This window comes from Uranotaenia lowii, chromosome 2 (assembly GCF_029784155.1).
Source record: "Uranotaenia lowii strain MFRU-FL chromosome 2, ASM2978415v1, whole genome shotgun sequence".
Taxonomy (NCBI): Eukaryota; Metazoa; Arthropoda; class Insecta; order Diptera; family Culicidae; genus Uranotaenia; species Uranotaenia lowii.
In genome coordinates, this window is record NC_073692.1 from 48,805,691 (window position 1) to 48,829,744 (window position 24,054).

The following is a 24,054-nucleotide window of genomic DNA, read 5'->3' on the forward strand; positions in this document are numbered from 1 at the left end:
ATATGTTAAATCTTTACATTATCCTTGATTCATTCAATGATGCAGGTCAGCCGGAAGAATGCTAAAAAGTAACAAATTCCCGGAAAAAAATCCAGATTTCGTCTAGATAATTTTTCGTATTTTACAAATTGATTACTTCTATAATTTTTTCTCATGGCAAATTACTCACATTCTTTTTGAAAATTGATCATTAAGTTAATATCTTTTTTCTAATTTTTTTTTTTTTTTGATATTTTACACTTTTGCTGAAAAGTGCACAAATTTCTCCAATGACCCTTGTATTTTCAAATTTTATACAGGAAAAAGGAGCTGATAAAATAATTAAAACTTGCATTTAGTGCTCCTAAATAAGTTGAAATCAGTTTTCGGATTCTTTGCACTTCGTAAAACGTAAATTTAGTTTTCTTGTATTATAGTTTTGAATGCAGATTTTGGGTTCTAGAGATGAATTTGAATCTCTATCTCCAACATCAATTCCTGAAACAGCTGATATAAATACTTATTTGTTCCTTTTTGGCACTAAAAACTCATAGGAAACGCAAAAGTCATAAAACGTAATCTCTTTCTTCGATTGATTGTAGCTGAAATCTCTTGAGAAGATTTTTTTTAAATTTAAACTCTTACTATGAATATTTTATATTCGATTTCTGTTTGGCAGTACTTGTATTTTTTTCATAGTCATCCATAATATGAATGTTTGATGTGATACATTTCAAACAGAATTAAATAAAATCATATCTAAAATTTAAATTTTTGTTTTTGAATTTCTTAATATAGGTTATTAATTTTAAGTTTATAATTCATATTTTAATGGTGGATTAATTGAAAGTGAAAAATTCTCGCGAAAGAGAATCTTTACTGTGATTCAGAACCTGATTTTTTTATTTTGCAATTGAAGGCAATAAATGTATGATGAAAGCAGAACAAATATTTCAAGTATTTCAGTGTTATAACCATTTTCACCCCCCTATATGACTTTTCCAAATTTTTCATTTCATAAATTTCAAAACAAAATCAAGAATTCAGAAGCTCTGAATTTGAAGCAAATACTAAAATTTGATGCAATTTGCTCGTGTTAATTGAGGTATATAAGAGAAATTAGTGACAATTTAAAAAAAAAATGTCCCTGCATTTTATTAATAGCAAATTCCAAATCAACACTCAACAACAAACTTTTGTTGAGAAACATATCAACGAAAGTTATTTGGTATGATTCAGGCCAGGGAATCCTAAGTTACAGCTGCTTGAGTTTGGTTGACCGACTTTTTTCAATATTGAGCCTTTTAAGTGATAAATTAACTTTTTTGTTGAATAAACACCCCAACGGAGTGGAAACATTTTAAATTTGGAAGGCACATCTACTAAGAAAAGTTCCAACTTTTTATAAACATTAGAGCTTTTGCGGGTATTTTGTAACGGATTTTTGCTGCTTGGGGGGGGGGGGGGTGATCACACCGATCACCCCCCCCCCCCCCCTGACCAGGCCTGACCAGGCCGGACCGGATTTTTTACAAATTATATATTAAATATCCGGGCAAACTCGTATAAAATCAGGTAATATAGCAATCTTAGCTTAGAAGTTTCAACAAAGATCTCGAGATCCCAAAATTTAGAAAACCATGAAACTTAAAAAACGCAATACATGAAAATGCCAATAACTTGAATCTGGAAACAATTTGAGAATTATCAATTGAAAAATTATATGCTGAGTTCAGGATATTTACTTCAGTAAGATTTTTTTTTTTGAATAGAAGTAAATCAAAATCAAAAGTAGAAAACTTCAGTTGGAAAAGTTTCGATTTGAATTTCTAATCAAGAATAGAAATTGGAATGAAAATTCAATAAAAAAAACTCAGTATAGCCGATTGGATCAATTTAAGCAACTATAGATTTTTTTAAATTGATTTTCGCTAATTTCAATAATGATCAAAAAGCAAACAATATGTTTGAAATTTTTATACTCTACTTATGCTTATAAAGTGACGATTCTAGACTACCCGGTTTTATAGATTAAATTCCCAATGATTTTCAATGTATCTTTTCAAGTTCCTCATATTTTTTTAATTCAATAATTCCCGGCATTTGCTCTGATATTGTCCGGTTAAAATTCACGATATTTTTTCATAAAGTTTTTAAATCAATTTAGATAAACATGAATTATAAATTCCTCACAAATAACGGTAAAGTTTAAATTTACAGCAATATATCTTTCAATTCTGAGCAGCAATTCTTTATTCAAAAACTGTAGTAGTTACTGCAATTTCTTCAGATCTCGAGAAAGCCAATAAAAAGTAATTCCAGTTTCCGTAAAAGCCTTAACATTTTTTTACCGTTGTGAAAATATTTCATATAAAAAAAAGCTCCATTCGCTGGGAACTTCTAAAATATATTCTTTATTCAATAAATTATAGAAGCTGATGTATTATTTAATTTGGGTTGACATTCAAGATTTTCAAGATTTGTTCGGGCCTACACGGGGTTTAATGTAGGAAAAAGTCCGTTTTTTGCTGTATTTATACACAGTAAAAAACAGAAAACTCAAGTTGGGCAACATTTTTAAGCTAGTTTTATTTAAATTTGTTTTAAGTTGAAAGTTTTAAAAACGATTTAAACGTTGCTGACGTGTTTCGAAAAAAACAACGAAATTTGTAGTATAATTCCCCTTTTCTTTTCGAAGTGATCTTATGGGCCTTATTACATAAGACGAGTCACGAGTCATTTTACTCGAGTGAGCCATTTTGGTATTACAGTGGTCGAGTCGAGTCGAATTTCAGTCGAGTAGCTCGACTGAGTCGACTGCGAAAAATTCCAACATGATAGCCGCCATTCATTTCACTCGACTACCGTAATAAGACATTTCGCTCGACTCGACAGTGACTGGAATCGAGTCGATCTACTCGACTCGTTTTTTATAATAGGGACCTATTTTTTCGAATAGGCACTAAATTCTGCCTAGGTTTTTTCGGATTGCGTTATTATAAAATTTCAAATCATATACTAAGATTTTACTAAGTTTTGAAAAAAATCTCCTGATTTGCTCAGTCTTGCGGGGGAAAATCTGCAATACTCACTCTATTATAAGGTGAAAAGTTCACAAAAACGACTTTAATTCTTAGAAACATAAAGTTTAATGGAATTTGCGTGAAGCTTGTTATTTTTCATGGTTTCATATAAAACTATAGCTTATCATTTTTCCACTCGTATGCACTTTCGGAAGACTATAAATATTTTTTTGTATTTTACTAACTTCCCGCAAATTTCAACTAAAATTAATCATATCAAAATTGAAGCAGAATGCCCGCAAAACCACGTGTTTTACGCTCTAGTTTTGAATGCTGTTAACTTTTGAAGAAACCCGAATATCAAAACAAAATGTAATTCTTTTTATTTGCTGACTCCCAAATTACGATAATAATGCATAATTTTGAAAAAAAATTGTATGTATGTATGTATGTATGTATGTATGTATGTATGAGAACCCACCAGTGGCTGATAGATCTTTCGACCCGTGTCGGTACGGGAAGTCTCGATCGCACATCCAAATATTGTTCATGCTTAACCAGCGATGGAAAAAAATCGCTTCTAGCGATAATTGAATACACACAAACCTCGTCTACGATGCATTGACATCGTTGCCTGTCGACGACACTCACATACTCCTCTCACAATTGCAAACAGACCTCTGTGAGAAACGAGTTACGAGTATCTCAAAAAAGCACCATCTAAATACTATCCGTGTTGGTTCAGACTTTACGCTCTCCTTCTTACCATATGTCTCTTGTAGTGTGCGCTGACCACAAGATGTGTATCTCAAAGTGCACAACTGGGTATAAAGAGTTTATCGGAAAATGTACATCTGACGAACAGAAGCGATTCTATCATAATCATTTCGTCAAAGATCATGATTTTCTTACTAATAAGCAGGGATGCCTAGAGCGACATTCATCAGTACGAAAACGACTGTCAAAATGATCAGATTTTAACTTGCGACACATCAATAGAAAGCTCTTGCCCTGTACATGGAATTCATGGGAAAAGTGGTTCGGGGCCATCTGGTCTTGGCCACGGCCAATCTGGCCGGTTCCGGAATCCGAAAAATCAAAATGATCAGATTTAAACTTGCGACTCATGATTAGAAAGCTTTTGACCTGTACATAATGGGAATTGATAGCAAAAGTGGTTCGGGGCCATCTGGTCCTGGCCACGGCCAATCTGGCCGGTTCCGGAATCCGAAAAATCAAAATGATCAGATTTTAACTTGCGACACATCAATAGAAATCTCTTGCCCTGTACATGATGGAAATTTATGAGAAAAGTGGTTCGGGGCCATCTGGTCCTGGCCACGGCCAATCTGACCGGTTCCTGACCGGAGCTTTCTATTCAGGTGTCGCAAGTTAAAATCTGATCATTAAGATTTTTTGGATTCCGGAACTGGCCAGATTGGCCGTAGCCAGGACCAGATGGCCCCGAACCACTTTTCCTATCAATTCCCATCATGTACTGGTTAAGAGCTTTCTATTGATGTGTCGCAAGTTAAAATCTGATAATTTAGATTTTTCGGATTCCGGAACCGGCCAGATTGGCCGTGGCCAGGACCAGATGGCCCCGAACCACTTTTCCTATCAATTCCCATCATGTACAGATCAAGAGCTTTCAATTCATGTGTCGCAAGTTAAAATCTGATCGTTTTGATTTTTCGGATTCCGGAACCGGCCAGATTGGCCGTGGCCAGGACCAGATGGCTCCGAACAACTTTTCCTATCAATTCCGATCATTTGCAGGTCAAAAGCTTTCAATTGATGTGTCGCAAGTTAAAATCTGATCATTTTAATTTTTCGGATTCCGGAACCGGCCAGATAGGCCGTGGTCAGGAACAGATGGCCCCGAACCTCTTTTCCTATCAATTCCCATCATGTACAGGGCAAGAGCTTTCTATTCATGTGTCGCATCATGACATGGAATCAAAAATTCAAAAATGTCATTCCGACAGTCAGAGGACCAACAGAATCTTCGACTGTCACAAGTCAAAAATGTTATCGACACTCATTCTCCGTGCAGCATTTCAGCTTGCGATTTGACTACGCATCGAGCAAAGAAAGTTACTCACTTGTCAGAGCTATATGTTGTCTAACAATGTATTCGTTATCTCCGAGTGACAACCGTACCAACATTTTGTTATGGATTGAGAGGAACCAAGTTTGTTCGCTACTTGTACAGATCGCTAAGTGTACAGTTCAGGATAAAACCTTTATCGCATCATATTCACTTCATTTCCATCGCTGTGCTTAACTCATGAACTCTAAATGCAGTGCTACCAAGGGGTCCGTTACCACTGGTTTGGGACAGGTTTGACTCATCTCACTCCCTTCCAACTGTTCGAAACAAATAAAGAATCATGGAAAGGTAACTGAACACCAGACCATTGATTCAAAATTTACCGAGATACTCCGGCTGGCTTTATTCCACAATCCATTGTATATCAGTCTTCCGATCGTTTGACGACCTGTCCAAGCCCCCCAATAATTCCCCTAAATAGAGTTAAGCTATTTTATTATATAATCAATAATAAATACAACAATGTTTAATATTTTACCTTGCTACCACCTGCAATTCCAATTATTGTTACTTTCCAAAAATTCGAAAGGAAATCAAGAATCCCTGGATTAATATTTATCGTCTATATTTAAAGTTATAACAAGTATGATTAACTGTATTCGAGTAACAACAAAAATCAAGCCTCATCTACATGCATTTTATCACAATTCTTTCGGCTTTTAAAATCAAATTACTTAGTCAAAAACTGACGCATTCTAATTAACTTACCACAGACATAAAATTTAAAAAGTAGCAAACTAACAAGATCGCAGCAAGCGACCAGACTGCAATACAATACAATACATACCATGGACAAGGAAAGAAAAACTTTCCAAAACCGGGGATTGCTAGCATTTTACTTTTGCATTCAATTTTGAATCTTTATCGATTCTTTCACACAAAATATGGAGTTTTTCATAAATATGCGCTTTACACAGATACATTTAAAACCGGAATTGCAAATGGTAAAAAAATAGTGTAAGGAACGAGCTCACCAATTTGGAAGCCGAAAAATCCGCATCAGCTAGCGAACACTTCTATTAGATGGTACGGTTTGAATCCGGTCTCTTCCAGACACGTTCAAGTTAATAAAGTCTGGAACTCTAAATTTCGCTACAAGCATTCCACACACAAAAGCCACTATAATTTTCTTCCATCAGCCAGCGGAAAAGCCTTCTTCCTCTTCACACTAACTTTAATAGATTTTTTCCGCTTACGAAAGTTATACAGTTGAAAATAAAAATCACTTCACTCGTTTTTATTTCAGCTAAAGATATCCAATATCCAAATTTCACTGTACAATCGTTTGAAAACATGAAATATTCTCAATAAAACCGACATTTTCAGTTTTTCCAAAATTCTAGAGCTCTGAAAATTTGCTGCCAGAAAAAAAACACGTCAAACCGATTCCGCATTATTTTGAAAAAAAAATTGTCCTTATAAAATCAAGTTTTTATCATATTTTTTCATTTTGATAAAACGAAAATCTGTTCCCTTAATCGTCATAAACTTTTAAATTGATTCTTAGAAGATTGGTATCGCTGTAAATAGCGATAATGCTTAACTGATGCGGCTTGTACAGTTTTCCCCTACTTGGTATGATTAAAGTAATGTTAATATTTAGACTCGCCCTCCCCCCTTTTATACGGCCTTGATCAAACGGTTGAAAAATTCGTCAAATTAGATCCAAATCTCATCAGTTTTGGATCAATCCTCATACCAGTTCTAATAAAAGTTGAGTTGAAACCGGCTGTTTGGACCACGGATACAGGTGCTCTAATGTAAATAAAACGATGACTAAATTTCAGCGATACAGCTAATTGAACTAAAATCAACAAAATGTTAAACTATTCCAATTTCCACTCAACACTCAGGACACACCTGCACTGGATCGTCCCCGATGCCCCCCAGCGCCAGCACTGGCACTCGACTGACTCGGGCTGGGTCCTCCCCGCAAGCCTCCTTTGCTCATTTTCGGTGAACCCCGGGGAGGAACCGGGGGCGGAACGCTAGCTTTCACGATGGTCGTTTTCTTTTTGAGCGGCGGTATTGCCGCCATCGCCGATCCTGCTCCATCAATAGCCGAGGCCGCCATTTTGCCGGCTCTTGCTTCTCCCCTTCCGTTGCTAGTGGGTGGTCCACCTCCGACGCTGCTACTGGATGACGTCGTTATCGTGTGCCCAGTTGACGCCGTGTCCATGTCTACGAGTAAGTTTTCCCAAAAATGTGGTCCATTTTCCACGGAGGCAGCACAAAGTATAAGGTAAATAAGGTTTTTAAATCTCTGTGGCAATGTTTCCAGTAATAAAAACACTGCTGTTTTGGCATAGCACTGTCTTCTAGCGTTACACCCTTGATATATTTTCTCTTCTTAATGTCTGTTAAAATCCTGTAAAAAACAGATCGGAAACAAAAAAGAAAGATGATTAAACTCACCCGACTTTGGTGTACCATGTTGATTGAAATGCGCCTGAGCTGCCAGCTGTTGATGTTGCTGTTGCTGCTGTTGTTGTTGCTGTTGCTGCTGCTGATGGTGATGATGATGTGAACTTCCGGCCACGGCTGTATCAATTTGGCAACAAAAAATACAGAACGGAAACTCAATTAGAATCACTCACTTTCCGGAAGCGGGCGCAAAGAGCAAACAGGTTTTGCCAAAGCAAGAAGCCCTAAAGGGGATTTTTTTTACGATTTTAGAAAAGGATAAGAAAGGGGGGAAAAGAAAGAAACACAGGAAGAGACGCACTGGAGGATCAAAACAAATCAACGAAAGTCGATAATAGTAATGTTTTTTTAACTGATTTTAACGATTGTAGTTCGGTGGACACAAACATCCGTGCATGGTTTCCCAGATTGACAGAGTACAGAGTTGAATTTCAGATTGTCACCAAACAAAGTAGAGATAAGTTTTGAGAGAAAATTAAAAAGAAGAAACAAATAGTAAATAGACACAACAACTTGGAAGGCACATAGAGAGGAGAGAGAGAAGGTAAAAACCTAAAGTTAAAAATACGAATAAAAAAAATCCAAAACCAAAACGAATAAACCTTTTCTCATGATAAATTAAAAACCCTGTTAAAAACAATCAAAAACAACAAAAAAAGGTGAAACAAATAAAAAACTATACGTTACACTTACGTTGACTATCGCTTTCTTCGCTTTTAGTTTTCTGCGCTGCTTTCGAGAGGCTTTTTCTCTTAGACGGCGAATGTTTAAGCGCTGTTGGTTGGTTGGATTTTTTGGGGCAGTTTTTTTGTTTGTTGTAGAGGTATTTGCATTTGATTTTTTTTTAATTTGATTCAAATTCGAAGTTGTGGATCGAAATTTCGCGCAAACATAAATTTTGCAGCGGGAGAAAAATCAAATTGCAAAGTAGATTTTTGGGAGTTCGATTTTCGAGCGAGAGCGGGCGAGCAGAGGCGGTTTTGTGGTTTGTTTTTTTTTCGTTGATGATGATCGGGAATGAAGGTTTTTTTTTCGGGAAATTGGTGGAATTGAAAATAAAAAAAGAGAAAGAGAAAAAGAAAAATACAATTTGGAAATTTTGGGAATGATTTTTTTTGTTGGTTTTGCTTTTGATGTTTCGTTCATTAAGCTATTTATGGCTAGATACTAAGATAAAATAGGGATTAAAATCAAAATCATTTTACTAAACATATCCGGTAAAATTGTTGGTTCTTGTTTGAAGTATACAAAGGTGGAAAACGAAAATGAGGTGATGTACAGGAAAAAAAAACGTTAGTTGTTCGAGCTTGTTCAAAGCGGGTGTTGGCGGCAACTCACGAACAAACTAAAGGTATTTTAAAGTCGATTCCAGTTTTTCTGATGCTGGTACTCGGCTTCTCAGCTATGAAACCAAATAAAATCAAGCAGCAAACTCAAAGGAAGCACTCTCTTGGAATATATATTTAAAACTAGATAAACTACCATCATGTCACCATCTACCGCCCAGTTAAGCGGTTTTTCAACTTCAAACATGTGTAATAAAAAAACGACGGCAGATTTTTATTCGCTTTCTTTTCCAATACATCTCAAAACTGATCTACTTTAAATAAAAAATTTAGTGGAATGCGAAAAATGTACGCTTTTAAAAATAATTAACTAAACGTTGAGGTGTTCAACTGGCCCTATTACCGCCCACTCGACTTTTTCGGGTATCGATAATGTTTTCTTAAGGAAAAACTATCGTAACAACACGGAAACTGTTCTTTTCAATATTGTCCATGTAACGAGCTGTCAAAACCATATTTTGGATCTTGAGAGAATACATTTTGTGAAATCTTTCCCGCAAATTTTGTACAAATTTTAACAAAGTGCGTTGACTGACAAAATGATGATTCCCGGCAAACAGCCTCAAGTAATCGGTTACTTTCAGCAATAAAACATCATTTTCTAACGTAATCAAACTAAATGCTTCTTACAATTTACACTTTTGACACAATACATGCGTTAAAAACAAAGAAATTGTGCGTGACCGGTAATTAGGAACCCATACTTTTATTTATACACCAATTACCGCCCATCACTAAACGCTTTAAAAAACAACAACTATTGAAAAAATCGAAAATTTTCCGATGCAAATCTATTCTACAAAAATCAAACTATCGTTTCAAGTCGATTGTAGGACAAATAGGTACTATTTAGTAAACAAAACCCCTTTTTTCCCTAGGAGCACAGTTAAGCTTAGTTCGCTAACAGGCGTCGAATTCAATAATTTGACCGGAAACGAAAAACCAAATATTTTATTTCTGGCTATAGTTAGCATAATTAAGTGATGATTTTTCAGTGAAATGGTCGAACAATGATGCCGACACAGAACACAGGTCTTATTTTTGGAGAAAAAATTCCAGTTTTTTCGAAATACACACAAAAGGGTGATTTTGGGCGGTAAATGGTGTCTGGGCGGTGAATGGTGACTTGATGGTATATTGACTATAGAACAGAATTGACAAACTTTAAGGGTAAAATATCAGAAATGTTGCTCATAAAACTACTAGGTACGAAGGATCTTTTTGCATGAGGATCATAAAGAAAGCAAGATTTATACATTGGTTTACATTTTTTTGGGTTTATTTTAGCCTCAAATATTTCTAATTGTTATTTGAACTATCATTCTGATTCCTATTTTGAGCCACCTCAAAAACCGGACACTCTTGATTAGTATCAAGAAAAGGGCTTTCTATACATATTTTGTGTAATCCGATGACCTTAACATAAACGGCGTTTTTAAACGGTCGCCATCGGTCGTATCCTAGCAAGATTCGAACCTTAGGTATCAGAATTCTTACACTCCTGACGGTCTTTTAACGAAATGCAGTTTTAATTACGTATTTTGGGTGGTTCGATGAGAATTCTAGCTTCAACTGTGGCTTTTGACGGTCGTTATATAAGGAGAAAAGTTAGTTTGCACATCATCCTTTTTGGAAGAAATCTCCAGCTCTCAAAGCATGGAATCAAGAGGCTCTTTTTGAATTTGTTCAATTTTTGTACTGTTTTAAACAAAAATTGAATCACTAAACGATGGAAGACTCGATTGACTTAAGACTCGATTGATTAAAGTCCCAAAATCTTGGCAGATTTCGGCGGTCACTAAAATTAAAATTAAAGTGAGGTTAGGTTTATGTTATCGACCGTTTTTTGATGTTAAAGGATCTATTTTTGGCTATTTTTCGGTCTTGAATTTCAAGCAAACAACTTTCTTTTTGGAATGCCCGACGATTCGACCATTTTTGGTAGTCTTCCTCAAGGGTTGTTTGCTTGAAATCCAAGCTCGAAAACTAGCCAAAAATAGAACATCAAGCATTAAAATTAACATTACACAAAATTGACATCTAACTAACGATTTCTCAATATACCTACATACAACTTCTCTTCGTAAAACATCCTTTCGAAACGTTAAGCCGAAGAGCTCTGAAAAGCAGTTGAACGTTTTCATAACACCAATGAAAGCACTATTTGCTCCGTAGTTGTTCAATCGAATGGGAACATACAGTTGAAAGTCCTGGTTTCGCAGTCCATGAGGTCTCATACTAAGAGGAATAGCTTTCAGTAGCGTAAGACAATCGATTCGCGATGTCAATAGAAAGCGCCACTGGTAGAACGCTCTGTAACCTTCTGGTAGTAGGGACACCAGACAGCTGATGCGTATCCGAGCATGGATCAGACTATGCTGCAATACAGGCTCAGAAGAACTGCTGTAGACGTCCTTGAAGTCCTTGGCCACTCGAAGTAAAATCCGAGGTTCCTTGAAGCTTCATCGACGAGGTAGTTCGTATGTATTTTGAACTCCAGCTTTCGGTTGAGTATTACGGTCCACTCGCGCAATGGACTTATCTCTTAAGAAGTCTTTGTGAGAAACTGATGACTGCACATTTACTGCGATTCGAAGGCAGGTACTTGATGACGCCAATAGATTGCAATAATTTTGCAGGAAATCAATTTCTTCTTGGTCGTTTATGGTGTAGAACAGATCATCAGCATAACAAAGTTTGGGGCCATCGAAGAGTTAGAGCACATCGTTGAAACAGATTAAGAAGATAATCGGTCCTAGGTGACTACCTTGAGGCACACCGGAAGAGGCACAGAACTGGCTGGAGACAGAGTCTCCTGTGGGAACTGTTAATTTACGCCCAGTTGAGTAAGCAGCCAAGTAAAGGTTCACAGAATCCTAAGCGTCCAAGCATACCGATGGCAATATCTTGGTTCACCTTATCAAATGCTGCTGACTATGCTTCAATACAGGCTCTTCAGGCAGTACATGTCCTTGAAGTCCTTGGTCACACAAAATAAAAATCCGAGGCTTCTAGAAGCTGTTTTGAACTCCAGCTTTCAGTCGAGTATTACACAAAGATAGTACAGGTGGTCCACCCGCACAATGGATTCATCTCCTAAGAAGTACTCTGTGCAAAAAGGCTGTCGTCTTCGTAAGAAACTGATGACTGCACATTTACAGTGATTCGAAGGCAGGCAGTTGATGACGCACCATTGTGCGAATAGATTGAACTGGTTTTGCAGGGAGTCAATGTTGTCCTGACCGTTTATGGTGTAGAACAGTTTGAGTTCATCAGCTTAACAGAGTTTGGGCCGTCGAGGAAAGTTTAAGAAGATAATCGGTCCTAGGCACCTACCTTGGGGCACACCGGATGAGCCAGAGAACTGGCTGGAGAGAGAGTCTCCTGTGCGAACTGTCAATTTACGTCCAGTTAATTAACTACGGAACCAGACAAGTAAAGGTCCACAGAATCATAAGCGTCCAAGCTTACCATGGCAATATCCTGCTGCTGACAAATCTGTATAAAGCGGGGATTCCTCTATACCTGTTGATATCTCTCCGATCCCCCGTTCTGTGTACCGGAAACATGTAACATGTGACAGGAGTCTCACAGGTGTCAGTAAAACTGGCTTTAATCGTTTAAGAAAGGTAGAGATATACCGTTCAGGCCTGTGGAGAGGGAGTTTTTGAGCTTGCCACTGCCTTAGATATGATCGCATCCTCTACTTACTCCATATGTTCTAGGGATGTTGAAGAAGTAGCAAAGGTACTCAAGAATGTTTGAGCAAATAGGTCACTGATTCCGCAAACAGAGTTCGCGGTGTTGCCATCCAGAAACATTTGAGTTGGAATACCAGGTTCAATCCGCTGACGTTATCGAAGGGCGAATTTCATAAAGTGCCGTTGGATAGCCTCAATACGCTCGGAGCCTTTTGGGTAATAGCAGTGGCGTATTCAAGGATCGAACGAACCAAACTACAATAAAGACTTTTCAAACAATAAATATCTTTGAAGTCTTTCGTCATGCGGAACAGTAGGCCTAGGCTTCTAGAAGCTTTATCGATGATGTAATTGGTGTGAATCTTGAAATCCAGCCGTTTGTCAAGAATGACACCAAGATCTTTTACGTGCTCAACTCGAGTGATAGCCTTGTTGCCGAGAAAATAAACTGCTTTTAATGGAAGCCGCTTACGGGAAAAAGGAATAGCTTCGCATTTACTACGATTTGACATTTGACATCGCACCAGGAGGTGAAGAGGTTGAACTGGTCCTGTAGGAACTTGGCATCGTCGGGGCTGGTGATAGGATAAAATAATTTCAGGTCGCCTGCGTGAGCTAATTATAGTCCATCGAGGAGCAACAGCATGTCGTTGAAATGCATCAAGAATATTATTGGACCTAGATGGCTCCCTTGAGGCACTCCAGAGGTTGCAAAAAACTGCAAAGGATTCTGCCATTCGGACAATGAGTTTCCAACCTACCAGGTAACTGCGAAACCGTTCCATTAGAGACCCACAAAAACCAATGAAATTGAGTATAGCGAAAGCTTTTTCATGGTTGAAGTTGGTTGAAGCAAAACTGTCTTGCACTTTAAACGTAAAGCCAGCAGGTTTGTGGTCGTAGAGCGCTTAGACATTATATGGTTTCCAGTACGAGAAGATAGGGTATGAAACAACTAGCTCAAATAGTTTGGTGATTGCGCATAAGGCTGGAGTGCCGCGATAGTTTTTGACATTCCTCCTATCGCCTTTCTTGTAGACCGAAAACACGTAGGCTTCTTTCCATATAGAAGACGTAGACGTATAGAGCGATGCTTGGAAGATTTTTTTATAGGGATTAGCATATGTGATATGTGGCTGGTATACTGGCATCCGGACCTGCAGAATAACTTCAGCTTCACGGTTGCCTTCAAGATGGTATCATCGTCGACTGCAAAATTATCAAATGAAGCGCTCAGATGGAGGACGTTGCTTGTTGCACTATTTAACTGCTCCGAGGATATGATATTGAGCCAGAGTCTAAAATACTATGGAATTTCTGTGCGAAGAGATTTCAGATGTCGCCGACATATCATCCAAGAACATGTTTGATGGTAAGCCGGATTCTTTCCGTTGATCCTGGATGTATTGCCAGAACAATTTAGGTTTGGTTTAAAAACCACGCTGAATTCGGTTCAGGTAGTTCTGATATTTAGTAACGCGTGCTTATTATTTTATATGTTGAGTTAAGCTAGCGATACTGATTTTTTGGCCTGAAGAGACTTGTGCATGGTATGATAACAGAGGGCTTTATTCTTCAGCGATTTCATTTGCAGCAACTCTTTCGTGACCCAAGGTACTCGAAGATTTGAGACTGCAGAGCGTTTCGGCACATGGCGATCGATAATGTAGTTGATAATGTGAAAGAACTTAACAGCAGTAGCGTTTGGATCAAAAGGATCCAGTCCAGATTCCCAGTTGATGGTGTCCAGAGTTTGAAATATCGCAGAAAAATCGGCACTTTTAAAATCGTGGAGAAGGATGCCGGTTTTTTTGGTGACGGTGACAATTCCGGAAATATCGAGCGAAAGTAGACAAGACGGACTTGACAAGAGGCTCAGGAGCTTCTTCGATTGTTATCAAAAGCAACCCGTCATTAACTAAACAGAGATCGAGCATATGGCCATTTTCATTAACGATATTGTTGATTTGCCGGAGAGTCGCCGTGCTTAGATGTCGAGGATGATGTTGGAGGGCAACGTAAACGAGAATCTTTCCGAGTCAGCAAACAAGAAGGAGGAGCACCACTTTAAGCCAGGCAGATTTAAGTCTCCGATGATAGCGATGAATGATTAAGCATACTTTAGAAAGGCTTCGAGAAAAGGATTCAGCCAAAGTCACATTTTTAGCACGATCGGGGGGAAGTTCACAGCACCAATGTAAAGCTTTCGTTCGCCTAGGTCGATACGAGTCCAGATCACATACTTAGTTCGGGGGATTTGAGCTTATGATGATTTCTAAGGGCACATCTCTTCGCCGTCTTCAGTTCTTTCGTAAACCAGGGACTCCGCAAATTCTCGGAAGTCATGCACTTTGGCACGTGGCGGATGATACTGGACTTCCTTAATGAACGGTGTAGGAGCCAAATCTATGGTCGGATCACGATACCCATCGCTAGCAAAGCAGAGTTCCAAAATACGGCCGTTTTCTTTTGTAAAGACGCAAGATTGCAGCGAGAAAATGACTCCGCCAGGGCGACATCTCGCCTGCGATCAGGATGCAGGTACAGCACACATACGTAAAGTTTTTGGCCGTCAAGATCGATGCGGGTCCAAACAAGTTCCAAGTCGTGCCAGGAGTCATCGTCAATGAGCAGTGCATTGAAATTGGATTTAACAGCAATCCATCTCCAGTGGTCTTCTTGCTATTACGGGGACTGCGGTCGCAACGAAAAACAACGTAATCTGGTCCAAATATCTAACTCGGACAGGAGACGTTCCGCCAGCTGTCGTTCCTGCTACGACGTGTAGCAGGAACGACAGCTGGCGAGCAGATTATCTCCTAGACAGGAGTTTATACCCCCGGCATTCTGGTAGTACAAGGTGATTGAATCATAAGATTCCATCGCAGAGCTAAAGGCTCGAACGCTGGAAGGGAAGGAATTATTAGTCGGAGGAAAACGGTCATGAGGCCATAACTGCCAGATCTCACAGGCTAGAGAACCCCTAGGCCACAGACGAAGACGTTGACGGGAATCAACGCGACAGAGTCAAAGGGAATAGGGGTCTCCGTTAGACCTGATACGTTGCGTCCCGTTTTTTTTTTAATTTGAAACAGACGACTAGCATCAAGTTTGTTAAAATTTGTTTTTGTGCTATTCTATCCTTTTTTAATCTTTTTTACGGATCCGGTTATTTGTCTATAGTCTATTGTTGATATCTATCCAATCCTGGTCAGAACTCGTTTTCCGATTATTTTTCGTGATGAGGTCCTTAAATCACACGTTTCTCTTGGGCTTGTGTTTCGATTAATGCTTAGAATTTAGCTTCCGTTAGACTTGTTTCTTGAAATTGGTCGTTCCAACTATTCCACGACTCTTGATCTGCCTTTTCGTCTCCTGTAATACCACGGTGGCTTGGAATTCATTGTATCTCAGGTATTCCTCAGTAATTTCTGGATTTAGTTGTTCTGGATTTTATTGAATTTCTGTAGGATGGGTACTTGATGAATGCATGATACATGTTGGTTTGCATTCGATTGACGGTCATTGGCGTTGATTTAGTTTTTTTACACGGTATGAAATCCGCCGATCATACATGAGACTTAATATATTATCTCTCAGAAACCGGGTTGATTCGAGAGAACCGTGTAAAAGAATCATTTTAATGAAAAAAAAATCGTGTAAAATTAAGCCGTGTTTGAAATATGGAGCAAGTAAAAAAGGCCTCGGTGTAGACGAAATTTTCAGCAAAACTAGCTAACAAGGTTGTGGTCAAACTTGCCAAATCTGTGACAAGTTATTTTAGAAAAGGCTTCCATACAAGAAGAGCAAAAACAACCAACATTGGGCTTGAAAAGCACTTTTGTTCTTGGGAGACAAAATTTCCAATCCAATTTGGGTCCTAAAATGTAAATTCGATTGTGTTACATACCCAATTCTTAACCTTAGATTCTTGGAAATATACTGATTTGAATTAAAACCTTAGTAGTGATGTGGTGAGTGTTCCGAACTTATCGATAATGTTCAAAACTTTGATCAGAACAAAAAGTGTGTTGAATGAAAAGAAGATTCTTTTTATCATTATCAAATTAAGAAATGGGTATTAGGGCAGGTATTTAATAATTTGTATTTTAATTTAATTTTGATATAATAAAAAGTTAAAATAATTCAAGGATTTTAAATGCTATAAAAGGGCAGTGTCCTCAGCAAGTTAATCTTAACAGGAATTAGCGCTCATAATTCGTAAATACAAAAAAAAAACTGAGACTTTACCCATGTTCTCAGTGCTTCATAAATATTTACAAAACGTTTCTAGTTCTCTTAAATCTACCTAATCTGACACCGATCATTTCCATCCATTCCAAAACGGAATTCATACCATAAAAAAAATTAAAGCATTCGACAGCCAAATCTAATCTAGGGGTGGTGGTTTTTTTTTCAGTTTTTTTATATAATAAATCCTAAATGCACTTCAAAACAAACCACTGTTGTTGGAAGCAAACGTTTAAGTAGTCTCTAAATATTTTCAGTCAAAAAGAACTTAAAAAAAACAATTTTTTTTGGTTAACCCAATTTAATCGGAGAAATAACTCAATCTATACTTAAAAATTATTTCAAAAATAATTTCCAAACAAGGTGTAAACGATAAATCGAAACTTATGTACAGCAGCAATCGGTTCGCATCGAAGTGGAAATAAAATCGAAACGGAGAAAATTTTCGGAAGATAAACAGTAGAAAACAGTACTGGAAAGAAATGAAATAACCATAACAACATTGCGCACACAACCAGTAGTTGTCCGGAGTAAAAGTTTGAAAACAAGGAAGAGCAAAAACTAAAACCCAGAATACCAAGCAGTCACACAGACACACCAAGCAAGCAATTCTGTGGGAAGCAAAATCGAAATCAAAAGTTTTGAAAAGGAAGAAACATTTTAAGAAAAATTGATAGAATATAAAGTAGCCATTTAATCACACAAACACACTTAAAAGTTGGTGGGAAGCAGTTTAAGATCTGCGAGCAGAAAAATATTTAGCAAAGAGGATCACTCGTGGGAATTCATCTTAAAAAATATTGTTTTGTTTAGAGTAAATTAGTTGTAAGTGGTTAGCGGGTGATAGGTTTGTTCAAGCGAAAGGAGAGTATTTAAGAGTAGAGTAAAAGTACTGGCGGCATCGGTACTGGAACTAAGAGATTGGTTCAAAAGCACACAAACAAAGAGAGATAGAGAGAAAATGAGTTAGAGGATTGTTAGATTACCTATATAGCTGGTGACCAACGTGCGAAACTTTCTATGATTGCCTTTTATCTCGGGAAGATCCACTGAAGGTTTTTTTTTTCAGTTATAATAATTTATTTAAACATTTGGTTTTTTTTGTTCAGGTTGGATTAAGTATCCACAATGTTTTGGTACAAGTTGACAACAAATCAATTTTTTGTTTGTTTTGGTTTAGGTTTGGTGATGCCAAACGAACAAAGTTTAACGTATGATACATGGGGTTTTGATACAATATTTTTTGTTCAGTGTATGCAGCGTGTATGCAAAGAGAAAGAGAGAAGGGAAGAGAATATGAGATTTGAAATTCTGTTTCGGCACAATTGAAACGTAGTCGATTGTACTGTAAATCTTAGCCTAAATTTAACAAAAAAAAAATGAAGTAAGCTTAAATTCTTGCTTTGTTTTTGAACGTAACATTGCATTTTTGAGAAAAAAAAAATTTGCGTATTATCTGTTGGAATTCGATTTCTTAGCACACAAAAAGTGTGATTGTGTATGCAATCAAAAATAATATTTCAATATCAGTATCATGGTCTAATTTAAATCCAACTATATCTTAAAAAAAAAGATTTATCCCAATGAATTGCAATAACTGACAATGACTTTTGAGCATATGGTGACACGTTGGTTATAGTTACACTTTTTTTCAGTTGATTTCTCACACAACATTTAAAGAAATTTTATTTTATGTAGCACAGTAAGGTGCTATTTCTATCAATACCCGAACAAGAGAGCGTATCAAAATTATACCACAAAATAAGATAGATTGGACATTTGACGATATCATGTCTAGTGTTAATTAAGTCCTATTTTAACATCGATTTATTCTAAAAGATCTAACTATATCATGTTTATTTTTCATTTAAATAAATAAACAAGTAATTGTTCTTTTGACACGGATATCTACTATCTCAACGCATCAAAGCGGACAGAACAGTTTAATGTTATAGTGAAAATCACGGAAAATTGTTTATCTTCTTATTCGTACGTCGTACGAAACTAAATGTAAACAAACAGTTTTATAACAAAAAAATATACAAAAACTGACATAAACTAGTCGCAACTTTTTTTCCATTTAGAATGTTTGCAGTCTGGACAACATATTCTATATGTGAGATACAAATTTTAAAGTTGTTTTCATAACTTTTGCAGCAGTTTTCTGTGAATTCTTAAGATGTTTCATACGACGTAATGAAAGCTCACGCGAATTATCGTGGAAAATGAAATTATTGCGTTAAAAAAGATCTGGCTTATTATAAATTATTTGTTTCCTCGCAGTCAAAAATCTATATTTATACATCTCAAACAGATAGAAAAAATCAACCTTGTTATGATGCTTTTGAAGACTTGCTAGCCAGGATCTACAGCATTTTTAAGGTATTTGGCTATGTTTTTACATCTCATGACTATAAAATTATAACAAATAAAATATGAAAATATCTTAGTTAGGTATAATTTTGTACTTCTTTCATGATTAGGTGATAGATCTCAACAATTTTTTATTTGAAAGTAAAATATCCCAATTCCTTTTTTTTGAAAAAGTTGTGATGAACATTTTTTAAGACATAAATCTCTTTCTATCCCTAAAAAGCGTAGATTATTTTTTGTATCCTTTTTATAAAACGCACGCAGCGAAGTAAACAAAAACGTTTGATATTTACAATCAATCTTAGAATAACAACCAAACCGGACCCACAGCCCAATACTTACGGGATGGAATTTTCTTGAAAACGGTTTTGGCCATAAAATCCTGAAAGCGTTGTGCATAGAACGAGGGCCGGTGTACCGATACGGTATCCTGTTGCAAATTGAAAAAAAAAATATTTGTAGAATAACGCTTTCAAAACTGTAAGTGTAACATCAACTCACGCCATCGTGTATAATACTTTTCCAGGTGTGTTCCAGCTTTTTTCTTAACCTATAGGACTGCAGGATATCGATGATACCGATAAACAGGAGGAGTCGTTCGCCCTTTTCGCTGCGCGCGGGAATACCACCGGGTCTAAAAAATAAATAGATTTTTTATTTTAAAGAATTTTCTAACATCTAATAAAATATATTTTCTTTTTCAAACAAACTTACGGTACATCGTCTTCCTCGTCGATCGGTTCACTCTCGGCCTGAATACTTTCCATTGCTGTCGAATGGGCAACAAGCCGTTGTCGGTTGATGGACCTAACGACGGGTAGGGAAAATGAAAATTTAGATTAGTTTCACTGGTTGACAGCTAATTAACCACAAAATGATTGTTGATCTTCTGTTTCAGAAGATTTTTTTTGTGGTGTTCCTAATGATCGGAAAATTTATGAATAGAAGAATCTGAAAAAAATGTGTTTTGTAAAATAATCAGCACAGTCTGTGTAGCTGATTGATTGATTTGAATTTTTTATTTGATCTTTCGAAATCCTTTATGGTTATAGTAAAACCGTATGATTTTGAATATAAGATTAATGTCACGTATATCTAATGATAAATGTTCTTCTTTATAAAAAAAAAAGTAGGAAATATTTTTAAAATGTTCACTATAAAATTATCGGATATAAAATCGGATACAACGGGTTCAACTCCCATCTGATTGTGGTTCTAGGACTCACCCGTTTTTAAAATGGTTTTTAATTAAAAATATCAAAATAAGCTTCTAAAATGACTCTAAACTAGCAAGGGTGTTATCAAAAGTAATGGAAAGGGAAAAAATACAAAAGGCAATCTTTGTAAAAAAATTGTTGTTTTTATTTTATCAACTTTTTCGAGCCAAAAATTTGATTTAAAAAAAAACGAAAGGACGAAAAAGATAATATTAAAAAAAAAACAACAAATGAATAAAATGAGAGAAATAAAAAAAGTAGTTCTTTTATGACAAAAATGCCACAACTAAAAAAATGTAAGTTATCCTATAGATGACAAAATTTAAAAAAAAAAACAAATAAAAAATACCGAACTAACAAAAATGAGAAAAAATCGAAAAATTAAAAGAGAAACGAGAAAACATCTTAAAATTAGAAAAATGAAAAATTCACTAAAAATGGCACAATGTTAAAAGTGACTAAATTCGCGAAAGTGAGAGAAAAAAAAACAAACAAACAAATGTAAAGGAAATGACAAAAAAGCAATAAAAGGACATATATGACTTCGTCGGTTAAATAAAAAAAATGTTATTTTGCAAATTTCAGATAATTTCAAGGTTATTTGTCATTTTCAAAGTAGTTATTTAGATTTTTCTTTTCAGTTTTGCCAGTTTTGTTATTCTCGTTATTTGAGTCATTTTAATCTTCTACATTTTTTTCATTTTCGATTTCTTCTTTGTCATTTTAGCCACTTTTGTTTTTTTCAATTCTTGATTCTTTTTTTCATTACTATTATATTGATCTCTTGGGTGATTTCATCAGTTTTTTTTTTAATTTCATAGTTTTTGTTTTTATTTTGAAATTTGATCATTTAAGAAAAAAAATTTCATCTTTTTTATTTGTGTCATTTAGGCAAATTTCATTTTCTCTAATTCTGTTGTTGTTCCAGTTATCACTATAATCTTAGTTTTGTTTACTATGGTCTTAAAGATTTTCTTCAAATTTCCTGTTTTATCCCATTTTTTGTATTTGGTAATTTTGTCATTCAGTCATTTTTTGATTTGAACAAATAAAAAAAAGAAAACTAATAATATAACAAACATCGATGAAAAAAGACATGTTTGTTTTTTTTTACATTTTGTTTCCATTTTTATCACATCATTTTTGTAATCGTATAAGATTCACCAATTTTTTTTGTATTTTTAAATGTTTTATTCTTTTCCATTCTTTTCCTTATTTCTAAATATTGTGATTTTTACTATTTTTCTTTTTTTTTTTTTCGTTGATTTTTCTTATTATTATTCTGTTTTTCTTATGTTACTTATATTTATTCGCAAGTTATGACTTTTTTATATATTTTGTGTTTTCTCAATTTTGCTTATGACAATACCGTTTTCAGTTTATTTTAATTTTTCCTTTGTCATTTTTCTTTTTTCCTGATTCCAATTTACTCTGTCATTTTTCTTTTTACCTTTTTCCTGTTTGTTTCTTACTATTCTTATTTTTCTTACTTGTCTATTTTATTTTCTTATTTTTTTCTTTTTTTTCAATTTCTTTTGGTTTTTTTCTATTTTTTCTATTTTTTTCAATTTTTTCTACTTTTCTATTTTTTCTATTTTTTCTAGTTTTTTCCATTTTTTTCTATTTATTCCTATTTTTTATTTTTCTATTTTTTTCTTTTTTTTTTCGTATCTATGTTTTTCTTTTTTTCAATTTTTTCAAATTTTTCAATTTTTTTCTATTTTTTCTATTTTTTCTAGTTTTTTTCTATTTTTTTCTATTTTTTCCTATTTTTTATTTTTCTATTTCTTTCTATTTTTTTCTATTTTTTTCTTTTTTTTCGTATCTATGTTTTTCCTTTTTTCTTCTTTTCCATGTTTTCCTTGTTTTCCTATTTTTCTTATTTTTCTATTTTTTTAAACTTTAATCCATTTTTCCTTTTTTCCTGTTTTCCAGTTTTTTTCTTTTTTTAAAATTTTATTCCTTTTTTTCCATCTTTTTCATTTTTTTTCTTTTTTTCCCTTTTATCCTTTTTCCACTTTTTTCCAACTTTTCGAATTATGCCTGTTTTTCCAATTTTTCCTAATTTTCAATTTATTTTTTTCAACTTTTTTTCCCTTTTCTTACTTTTTTTCCTTTTTCCCCCTCGTTTTTCTTTGTATCCTATTTTAATGTTTTCCCTCATTTTTCCTTTTTTCCCTGTCTTCCTTTTTTTACCTTTTTTTTTCTTTGTTTCCTTATTTTTTCTTTTTTCTTTTTTTTTTCTTTTTATTCCTTTTTTTCTTTTTTTCCTTTTTTTCCTTTTTTTTCTTGTTTTCTTTTTTCTTGTCTTTCCTTTTTTTCATCTTTTTTTATTTTTTTTTCCATTTTTACCTTTTTCCTTTTAGCTTCTGTTTGCCTTTTCGCCTTTCGGCCTATTTGCCCTTTTGCCTTTTTGCCTTTTTGCCTTTTTGCCTTTTTGCCTTTATGCCTTTATGCCTTTTTGCCTTTTTGCCTTTTTGCCTTTTTGCCTTTTTGCCTTTTTGCCTTTTTGCCTTTTTGCCTTTTTGCCTTTTTGCCTTTTTGCCTTTTTGCCTATTTGTCAGTTTTGTCATTTGGTCATTTGGTATAAAAAATAAAAAAAATAGTGAAACTAAAAAGATAACAAACATCGATGAAAAATCATACATATTTGTATTTTTCCACTTTGAATCACCTTTTATCGCTTGAGTCATTTCGCATTTTTGTAATCGTATAAGTTTCACAATTTAAATTTGTAATTTACATATTTTTCATTTTTTTAAAGTTTTATTCTTTTCTAATTATAAATTTTTTCTCATTTTTTTTTTTTTTTAAATATTTTTTTAATATTTTTTTTAATAATTTTTAAAATATTTTAATATTTTTTTAAAATATATTTTAAAATTTTTTTTTTACTTTTTTCCATTTTTTTAAAAAAAATTTCATATTTTTATAAGTTTTTTTTTATATTTTTATACATACATTATTATTTTTAATTATTTTTTAAATTTTTATGTATTTTTATATTTTCTTATATTTTTTTATATTTTCTTATATTTTTTATATAAACTTATATTTTTCTATATTTTAAAGTTTTTTATTGATTATTTTTTATATTTTTAAGAAATTTTATATTTTTAGGTTCTTTTTTTTAATTTTTTAGTTATTTTTATATTTTCAAGTTTTTTAAAAATATTTTTAAGTTTTTTACCTTTTAGACCATTTTAATATTTCGAGTTTTTTTCATGATCTTATTTTTCTTATGATATTTTTAATTTTTTTTTTATTTTTTTTTATATTGTTTTTATATTTTTAATTTTTTTTTTAATTTTTTTTAAATTTTTTTCATTTTTATTTTTATTTTTTTTTTAATATTTTTATTTTTTTTATACTTTCATTTTTTTATATTTTTTTTATGTTTTTATTTTTTTATATTTTTATTTTTTTTATATTTTTATTTTTTTTTATATTTTTATTTTTTTTTATATTTTTATTTTTTTTTATATTTTTATTTTTTTTTATATTTTTATTTTTTTTTATATTTTTATTTTTATTTTTTTTTATATTTCTTTTTTTTTCATATTTTTTTTTTATATTTTTATTTTTTATATTTTTATTTTTTTTTATATTTTTATGTTTTTTATATTT

General features: G+C 34.2%; 1 protein-coding gene across 18 annotated transcripts in view; it reads right to left on the reverse strand.

The window, feature by feature from the left end:
* Positions 1-24,054, reverse strand: part of LOC129744938 (phosphatidylinositol 4-phosphate 5-kinase type-1 beta) — a 166,496-nt gene that overhangs the window by 37,526 nt on the left and 104,916 nt on the right. For 13 of the 18 annotated variants that reach the window (XM_055737724.1, XM_055737721.1, XM_055737720.1 and 10 more), the window contains 7 exons: positions 19,925-20,017; positions 19,712-19,844; positions 19,553-19,640; positions 17,824-17,886; positions 8,233-8,313; positions 7,531-7,656; positions 6,976-7,296 (listed from right to left, as the gene is read on the reverse strand). In XM_055737724.1, coding sequence (XP_055593699.1) covers positions 6,976-7,296; positions 7,531-7,656; positions 8,233-8,313; positions 17,824-17,886; positions 19,553-19,640; positions 19,712-19,844; positions 19,925-20,017 — 905 coding nt within the window. The remainder of the gene's footprint in view (positions 1-6,975; positions 7,297-7,530; positions 7,657-8,232; positions 8,314-17,823; positions 17,887-19,552; positions 19,641-19,711; positions 19,845-19,924; positions 20,018-24,054) is intronic. The other 5 variants (XM_055737714.1, XM_055737716.1, XM_055737722.1 and 2 more) reach the window with 4 other exon arrangements.